The 9,947-nt window shown below is 41.6% G+C and overlaps 1 protein-coding gene across 7 annotated transcripts in view; it reads right to left on the bottom strand.

The window, feature by feature from the left end:
- Positions 1-2,082: 2,082 nt before the first annotated feature.
- AKAP7 (A-kinase anchoring protein 7) overlaps positions 2,083-9,947 on the bottom strand; it is a 127,359-nt gene continuing 119,494 nt past the window's right edge. For 2 of the 7 annotated variants that reach the window (XR_012034763.1, XR_012034769.1), the window contains 2 exons: positions 3,238-3,996; positions 2,083-3,158 (listed from right to left, as the gene is read on the bottom strand). Coding sequence is in view for 5 of the 7 variants with exons in the window: in XM_072833991.1 (XP_072690092.1) it covers positions 2,893-3,158; positions 3,880-3,996 (383 nt within the window). In the remaining 2 variants the exon portion in view is untranslated. The remainder of the gene's footprint in view (positions 3,159-3,237; positions 3,997-9,947) is intronic. The other 5 variants (XM_072834000.1, XM_072834002.1, XM_072833991.1 and 2 more) reach the window with 3 other exon arrangements.

The following is a 9,947-nucleotide window of genomic DNA, read 5'->3' as shown; positions in this document are numbered from 1 at the left end:
GTCACATAACATGGTAGCCGGTTTATGCATCTGTGAGTGTGTGCGGAAGTGCAAACGTATCTTATTGGTCATAGATCTGAAATGAGGTGTAGAATATGCAGTTAACACTGATTGATTTACCTCCTTGGGAGAACACCTGGTGTTTGGAATAGCTGGGTGGGGGCACACTGGGGTTTGGAGAGAACAGTGTGAATCCTAAGCATGCTTGCGCTCCCGAGTCGGCAGGTCTCACAGGGCGGTAGTTAGCCTAGACCGAGAAGTGGATTGATACGGTGAGAGAACGTTCTGCAAACAGGCCAAGTGCAAAGCTGACGGACTCTTGTCCTGCTGTTGAAAATATAACTTTAAAAAAAAAAAAAAAAAGAAAATATAACTTTTTAACACCCCTTAAAGTAGTTATCTAGGACCTACCATTTTTCCAGTGACTGAAAGATGTTGGACTTTTGTTATAAACATAGGTACCATCGCAGTTTCCCTGCCTCAAGATGGGAACTAACACGCATGGAACAGAATGTGAAGCATCCAACTCTTGATTTTCAGCTCAGGTCTTTATCTCGGGGTTGTGGGTTCAACCCATATTGGGATCCTTCATTGGGATCCGTGCTGGGCACAGAGTCTGTATTAATAAAGAAAATCACTTCTCAGTGGTGGACGATCCAGAAGCCACAATGCATGTCCTGGACCAAACCAAGACCAATTAATACCATCTTAGGACAACATATTCTGGTGATGTAACCCTACAAGCAATTACTCTATGACTCTGATTAGTGGGGAAAGGTCATTTTGAATATTTCAGATCCCAAACTTAGATTTTTACAAATTCTTCTTTGGTTTTTAGAATGGATCCATGAAGAAAACAACATGTTTTGCCGTATATTTTCCATTATTTTCAGAAACCTTCTTTAAAGGAAGATTTTATTGGTAAGAATTAGAATTTTTAAACCCTAAATTAAATATCTGGGGATCCGTCCTCTCCAGTTCCATCCTATCAGCTGACAACTCTGATGTTATAGAACTTCAGGGCTTCAGGGAGCTGGCTGAGTCATAAGAAAGTGACCCCCTTGGTTGCCCGTTAGTCCTTAACGTGGTAGAGAGGAAGTGTTGCATTGTGGAAAGTCGGTGGCTTTGAAGATCCAAGTCTAAATTTAGCCCCACCTTTTATTAGCTCTATAAATAGCCATTTAGCTTTACAGCCACTTAACCATTTACACCCCAGCCCCCCACCCTGTTTCCTAGCTTCCTAATCTGTAAAACAATCCTAGTACCTTCCTAGCAGGGTCAGTGAAGGGAAGAAAAGTAAGGACCTGCCTAAATCACCTGGCACGCAGGCATCTAACCAATGGAAGCAATGATTCTTACCTAAGAGACCTGTAACCCCAGATTGCAAACAGGACACTCCCTCAGCCTTTCACTTAGTTTGGGAAGACTGGAGGAGTTCCTTGGGAATAAAGGTTATTTATGGATACAGGCTGAGAAGAGCTCTTTCTCCTGAAATCCTGTTAACCTGGATTATGAGACAGTGAAAATTGCCCCGGAAAGTTGAGATGGGGCCCCGGGGTTGCAGCTCATGGCCAGCTCCCTAACAGCAGAGGCCTTGCATTAGGCACTCAGTCTCCTAAAGGCCATTTCTTCATTTGAAAATCAAGGCAAGCCCCAAAATATCTTTGCTTCCTATCTTAAAGGTTTATGTAAGGAAGCTGTCTCGGAGCAGGAAAGCCCTCCACCATCAAGGGACTTCATGGTAGGCAGCTCCCTGCCTTCCAGCTGGAAGGCCTCACTCCTTTCATCTTTGCTCCTGCTGTCACTTCCCTGGCACATAATTAGCAGTTTGTGGGGTGCTATTTGGGTTTTCTTTGTGTTTGGCGTTGTTTTGTTAATTCTCTGTGAAGCTAAGTGATTTGAGGTGATTTAAAATTCTGAAGTTGACGGTGCTCTGGCAATGGTGTTGTCCGAGCATGAAGAATAAGGACGTGTAAGTAATGGTGAAAACACACTGAAACTACCAGAGCTCCTGCTTAGGACTTCCTTACACCAACACAGCACCCACTTCCATGAATGAGGAAAAAAGTGAGGAGAGGCAACAAGGGAAAACGATACATTTATTAAAACGCATGAAAATGCATAAACTCATTTATAAATAAATGTAGGATTTGCCCAGTGAAAAAATAGCTAAAATCCATGAGTAAACTGGATTTTACATATGAAATGATTACATATTTGATCTCCAATAATTTCCCCTCCATCATGATCTCTTAGTAGCAGCAATTTTGCAATGACTTATAGAAAAAGCCGTTACCAGTGAGTATCAAGGGGGGGTGGGGGGAGTTTTTCAAGGATTTTCTTTAAAAATGAACCAGTGCAAACAAATTCAGGTTATAAGGAATACAGTAAGACCTAGGGCTTATCTTCAGAAAAGTAGAAAATAAAAATCCCAAACATTCATTCATTAAGAAATGAAAAAGCAAACTACATTTTGATCATTAAAAAATAATACATATGGATGTTATAAAACATTCTTAACTAGTAATTATAATAATTACACTTAGAAACGCTCATTCAAGTACTAGTGTTCAATAAACATTCAGATTCCCATTAAAAGTAACACTAGATAGAGACTTGTGTGGACAATACTACTTCTGATTTAATAGCAACAAAAAAAATCACATCAACAGAAGGCAAGTGACCATTAAAATACTGTATTTTTTTTTTTGTCTGTAAATGATTTTTCACAGTCTGTGCACATCACCTGCGGGAACCCAAGGACCATGTCGCGACAGCTAATGAAGTCCTTTCTGTAAAATGATTCTTGATATTACAGAAACAAACATGCGAAAGCACAGGGTCAGCTCTAAACACAACAGGGCAGAACCAGTTTTCTTTGGCAAGAAATCGTCAGCTCCTGGCGGAGCAGTCGTGGCCTGTTGCGTGGCCGCGCTCAGGGCCTGGGGTGCGGGGGGGCGCCTGGAGCACCCGGTCACCCGGGTCACCGCCGGGCCGGCTGCTAGCAGGTCTTCCTTCCAGAAGCTCCCTCCTTATCCTGGCCTGAGTCTCCGGTTTTAACAAGAGTTCCTTTATCTGCTTCACCTTGGACTTCAGACCCATCCTTTCTCGCCGCAGAGCTTCACGAATTAAGTCCTGGAGTCCAATGGGCCTCTTGCCTGCGGGGAGAAAAAATTATATGACACATTTTACATTCAAATGCCAGTGAAAAGCATTACATAGGGCACACCGACTTACCAAAGGAGGTTAAAAGAAACCTTTATGTTGTTGCCCACGTTTTATAGAAAAGGTGGTTGCATTTTGCCAAAAAATATATCATTTGCACGAAACGAATTTGCTGTAAATAAAAGTCCCCGCGTGGCAACAGCAGACGGAGGACAGACGTGAGACACTGTGGACCAACAGGGTGGAGGACGATCCCGACGGGCAGGGTCTTCGGTTTAGCACTTGCAGCTGCCAGCCAGGCAGCAGGGATGGCAGGGCTCCCTCCAGCCCAGGCCCTCGGTGGCCTTCCGTCTGTGTCCAGGAGGCACAGCCCAGAGCCGCCCGCCTGGGCTGTGCGGAGGGCAGGTGGGACCTGGGCCCCTCTTCTCCCACAGTGCACCCGCTGCCCGTGGCGCCGTTTGTCCCCCGTGGTGCTTCAGAAACGCAAGCACATTGGCCACGGACGTAGGAGGCCGTCTCCACAGACTGGACGAGAGCCGGCGGTGCAGGCGGTGCGGGCGGTCGGTGGGCCCGCGGGCCCGTGGGCCCGGCAGAGGGGAGCAGGTGCCTCCCGGGGCGGGGGCCTGCCCGGGCCTCACCTCCCGCTCTGGTCGCCGTCAGCACCACCCCGGTCAGCCGCTCGGGCCTTCCCGGAGCTCCCATCCGCGGGCTTGCCTCTGCTCTGCGTCTCCTCCAGGTACTGCTGCACGGCCTTGAGCACTGCGTTCTCCACCAGCCTCTTGCTGAGCCTTAGCAGCTCAGCATCGTCGGGCTCCCCTCCGTTCTTAGCACCTACATTCCGCGACAGAGAAGAGAGGTCACAGAGGTCATACTGCCACCGGGACTCGCACGCACGGCCGGCTAGCTCACTTAGCTAAAAAGTGCAAGTGTCCTTCAATCTGGCAAATTGGACCTTTACATCCGAGAACACAGGTTTGGCTTTTCATTCGGTATTTGCAGAAACAGGAAATTGCCTATTCCTGGAGATTTCAGATTGAAAAGTAGTTCAGTAACCCCAGTCTAAGAATACTCCACCTCCTCATGCTAGAAGCTTCCCATTTCTAGAATTTTTGTTCTTCTTTCATCCATGGCTGTTTGCTACTATGAAAGTCCATGTGCCCACACCGGGAGCCTCTGGCACGTGGACTGCACCTACTACATCTGCATCTGCTTTTCCTTCGCCACTGCCAAATGTCAGGTGATTAGGATTTCCCAATCAACTCGTTTTTCCCAATCAACCTGCTGGCCCACAGGTTAGTTGCTAATAAACTTGCAGAACTTCCGTGAAGACGATTACTACTGCTACGAACTGGTTTAACCTTGTAAAACTAATATTCTTTTTTTTAAATCTCAGTGCTATCACTGCAATTGAAGAAATAAAAAACTCTTCAAGAGTTAGGATGATGACAGTAAATTACCAGATGTTAATACTTCATAGCCATTTTATTTCCCAGCTAGTGATGATCAAGGTTTGACTATTCCATCTTTCATTTTACTGTAAAAGGTCTGGTTCTCATCTATTCCTATGCTAGACATTTCCCACTCACTCTCTTCCTTGTCTCCATTAACTGGGGAAAAAACATACGGGACTCGTGGCTCATGCCCATTCAGTCCCTCATCTCCTTCCACCAAGCTGCTAACCCAGAAAGGCAGATGACTGGAGGCAAAGACATTCAAGCACCCAAATATGATAAACAAATATCAACAGATCCCAAGTAAGTGACAGAGAGCAGTAAAATAATAGTTGGGGATTTCAATATTCTACTTTCAACAATGAGAGGATCATCTGGCCAGAAAACCAACTGGACTTGAACGATACCCAGGGATCCCCTGAACGATACTTTAAACTAAATGGACCTAACAGACATATACAGAACGTCTAATGGTAGTCAAAATAGTATGGTATTAGCATAAAAACAGACACATAGACCAAGGGAGCAGAATCTAGAGCCCAGAGATAAACTCATGCATAATATTTGACAACGGAGCCAAGAAAACACAATGGTGAAAAGACAGTCTCTTTGATAAATGATGCTGGGAAAACTGGACATCCACATGCAAAAGAATGAAACTGGACCTCTAGCTTATGCACATACACAAAAATTAACTCAAAGTGGATTAAAGGCTTAAACCTAAGACCTAAAACCAGAAAACATCTAGAAGAAAACAAAGGGAAAAAAGCTGCTTTACATCGGTCTTGCAATGATTTTTTTGGATGACCCTAAAGAGCAAGCAATGAAAGTAAAAATCAGCGAGTCAGACTGTATCAAACTAAAAATCTTCTTCAGAGCAAAAGAAATAATCAACAAAATGAAAGGGCAATCTACAGAATAGGAGGATATATTTGTAAATCATATATCTGATAAAATATCATATATTTTGATATTCAAAATATATGAGGAACTCCTACAACTCAATAGCAAAGACATAAACAATCCAGTTTAAAAATGGGCCGAGGACTTGAATAAACATTTTTTCCATGACATGCAAATAGTTAACAAGTACATGAAAAGGTAAAAGGTGCTTCAATATTACCAATCATCAGGGAAATGCAAATCACAACCACAGTGAGATAACTCCCCACACCCATTAAAGTTATCAAAAAGCAAGAGATAGCAAATACTGACAAGAATGTGGAAAAAAGGGAGCCCTTGTGCACTGTTGATGAAAATGTAAATTGGTGCAGCTATTATGGAAAACAGTATGGAGGTTCCTCAAAAAATTAAAAATAGAATTACCATGGGATGCAGCAATCCCACTTCCAAGTATATATCTTTAGAAGACAAAATCACAATCCCAACAAGACATCTGGGCTCCCATGTTTATCGCAATATATTTCACAACAGCTAAGATATGAGCGTAGTGATGAATGGATAAAGAAAATGAGGTATTTATATAAAATGAAATATTCAGCCATAAGAAGGAGGAAATCCTGACATTTGTGACAACATGGATGGAACTTGAGGGCATGATGGTTAAAGGACACAAACTTTCAGTTATAAGATGAATACTCCAAGATCTAAGGGGCCCCAGGTAACTAGAGCTAACAACACTGTGTCGTGTACCTGCACTGTTGCTATGAGAGTAGAGCCTTAATGTTCTCACTATAACAACAACAAAATATAATTCTATGAGGTAAAGATGTGTTATTTAATATTTTTGTGGCAAACATTTCTGTAATCTACATATGTACCAAACCATCACATTCTATACATGAAACTTACACAATGTTATATGTCAATTACATCTCCAAAAGGTTGGGGAAGAACAAGAGGTAACTAGAGTGCTTGCACGTGAAGGTCAGCTCAGTTTTGGAATGTCATCCGTGGCCTCCAGAAGGTAAAAGCCCAGTGTTGAGCTTGCATTCTTAGGTCTGGGGCAGGTAGTTACTAAGGGTGTTGAGCAGGAAGATGGACACTTATTTTCTATCCTTACATATAACAGGGATTGAAATTCAAAAGCACATATGCTAAAGGTCTCCAACCCTCCTTCGGAGCCCACCACGTCTACTCAACCCACATCCAGGAGCAGCTCTGTTTATAACCATCAATCCTAGCAACATCCAAGCCAATGAGAGATACGTTGAAGACCCATCTAGACTTGCTACAAGAGGGAGGCCTTGGCCTTAGCAATGGCTTTCTCCTCAAAAGTGGCAACATGGCAACCCAAACCCATGATCAAATGTTCTAGAAAGAACATTTGTGGTGCAAAATATGCTCAGAATTCAGTAAGCTTCAACTCCATAATATCTACGTGGAAGTCGTTAAACATAAATATGTTAGGATATTATTAAAAGAAAGATAAAGAAATTCATTACTAATACCACGTGTGAAGGCAATTTAGGACTATTTTTATTAGTAAGAATGAATGAATATATTGCGTAATACTTAAAGGATTACACCTTATAAGATGTTTATACTGTGTAGCTAATACCTCCAAATATGTTACCCATCTGGAACTATCTGTATAATGGCCCTTCAAATTTAAAAGGGAGGTTGTGCCTGGGTGGCTTAGTTGGTTGAGCATCTGACTCTTGATTTCAGCTCAGGTCATGATCTCTGGGTGGTGAGATGGAGACCCGCATGGGGCTCCTCCATGCTCAGCAGGGAGTCTGCTTAAGATTCTCTCTCTCTCCCCCTCTGCCCACCCTTCAACTCATACTCATGCTTGCTCTCTCTCTCTCAAAAAAAAAAAAAAAAAAAAAAATCCCCCAAACATAAAAACATTAAAAAAGGAAAACTCAAATTCCAAATAAAGGAATGCTCTTTAAGTACCCTCCAAAACACTGGAGATGACTGTACCTGCCACCCTACTTGTGCTGTGCGCCTAGGCCAAAGAATGCATTTCTCTAGGCTGTCCCTTACCCTAGTCAGCTTGAAGATAACATCAGTCATCACGTCACTGACAGGTCATCAGTAAGAGAGCAGAGGTTGTATTGGAGTCTGATCTAACTCATTCCCTAAAATGCCTCAGGTCAAATAATCTCTGTTTCTGAGATTTTTTCTGTGTGCTATGAAATGTTCTCATTACTTCAAACACTAAAAGATTTAAAACACAAAAATCTTCCCACAAAAAAGTTAATTTTCCCTTCTGCTTTTCCTATTTCTGATCATGTTTTCGCTCTTATCGAAGTCAACCAAGCTCAAGACTGTCTTCATCTCTGACTCTTTCATTTCTCTCATCAATTGATTTAATCACCAAGCCCCATCAACGTGCTTTTCACAATTTCCTCTCGTCAGTGCATCTGGCATAATCCCTCTAGATTAATATTTCTAAAATGTCCCTTTTAGTCTCCATTGAATCTATAGGAAAATTTAAACTCATCTTCCTAAGCTTTCTAAAATTGACCTTTGGTGATCTCCCACCACTGCTGTGCTCCCACTGTCAGCTTCCGGTGTCTCCTGAGGGGCCTCCATATCATCCTCTATTTCTACATGACCCTCCCTTTCTCTATTTAAAATCCCACTGCTCCATGAAGCCTTCCCTGACTAACCCAGCCAGGATAGTACAAGGTCATTCGGTCATTCATTCACATATGCACTGAGGACTTCCAGTACACCTGGCTAGTCTAACCTATGGAGATGGAGCAGAGAACAAAACAAAGTCCTACTGGTTTTCCTTTAGAAATTATGAGCATTGTTTATGAATGTATTTATTCAACAACTATTGATTATCTGCTCTGCTTAATATACGGTCTTGAGTACAGAAGCCAGGTCCTAGGCTTCTCAGTCATCTCTCACTCTTCTAATGTATGAGGACAGTTTATCGAATACCATGAGAGCTCAACAAATATTTGTTAGTCTAATGAACTATTGATTAAAATCCTTGAGGACTCTAAATGTTGCTATCTTGCTATAAGGATAGCATACCTTGGCCAGAAATCTGCATTTAATATTAATTTAAAGCAAGAGCAGAGAATTCCAGAGTAATTCAAATAGTCATGTGAAAAATCTCCAAACATTTGGCTTGATAAACCTGGCCAATATGACAAAATATCCAGCCTAAGGGATAAATATTAACCATCTACGATAACGAACCAATCAACCAAAAAAGCAAAGAAATTTAGAAATGAATCTTCCAATCTGTCCTGAACTTTACCTTATGATTTCCATAAAGCATCATCAACCCTAACCATGAGCTCAAGGAAGACCCTACTGGAAGGTTCATCAAGGAGCCTCGAAAGAGCAGAGCAATTCCAAGAATGTGTGTCTTCATTCCAGTAAGACCTTATTTGTAGTCCCGCTTTTAACAGACTTATTTTCAACTTACTTAACAAAAGGCATCCTAAGATTTAAGTAATACTGTATTTTTCTTCCACCTACTACTTGAATAAATGTATGTCTCCAGAGTGACCTCTAAGATAAATGGCTACCTTCCTTTTACCTGAAGCATAGAGTAAAATGGCATTTCAACATGTCATTGCAAGGTACACAAACTATCTTTTGATATTCCAACAAAGGCACACACAAAAATATTCCCAACCTGGGAAGCAATTTCTTGGTAAAATTTTCTTTCTTGGTCTAGTTGGGTTATTCAATATCATACCTACTTAAAGTTACAGATTAACCTGTGTGTTTGACACTGTTATTTTAGAAATCTCCCTAGAATATCTTCAATAAATTTCTTTTTTTTTTTTAAAGATTTTATTTATTCATGAGAGACACAGAGAAAGAGGCAGAGACACAGGCAGAAGGAGAAGCAGCCTTCTTTTTTTTTTTTTTAAAAAAAGAGTAAGTCATGCTAATCTTTTTTAAAAAGAACAAAAGAAATCTCTTTTACAATGCCATGCAAGACCAAGGGAGAAAGTACAACCACATTAAAAGTACTCAATTGTCCCAATCAAAATCCCAGCAAATTATTTTATGGATATCAATGAACTGATTCTAAAGTTTCTATGGAGAGGAAAAAATAACATAATAGTGGAGGAGAAGAATAAAGTTGGAGGACTGAAACCACCCACCTTCAAGACCAACTATACAACTATAATAAGACCGTCTGGTATTGACAAAAGAATAGACAAATATATCACTGGAACAGAGAGAGCCCAGAAACAGACCTACACAAAAACAGTCAACTGATCTTTGCAAAAGGAGTAAAAGCAATACAATGGGGCGGACAGTCTCTCTAACAAATGATGCTGGAACAACTAGACATACACATACATGCAAAATAATGAATCTAGCACAGACTCACACCCGTCACAATAATTTACTCAAAATGCATCACAGACCTAAATCATAAAA

Source organism: Canis lupus, chromosome 1 (genome assembly GCF_048164855.1).
Source record: "Canis lupus baileyi chromosome 1, mCanLup2.hap1, whole genome shotgun sequence".
NCBI classification, from domain to species: Eukaryota; Metazoa; Chordata; class Mammalia; order Carnivora; family Canidae; genus Canis; species Canis lupus.
The sequence above is the reverse complement of the archived record's forward strand: the minus strand, read 5'-3'. Positions and strand labels throughout refer to the sequence as shown.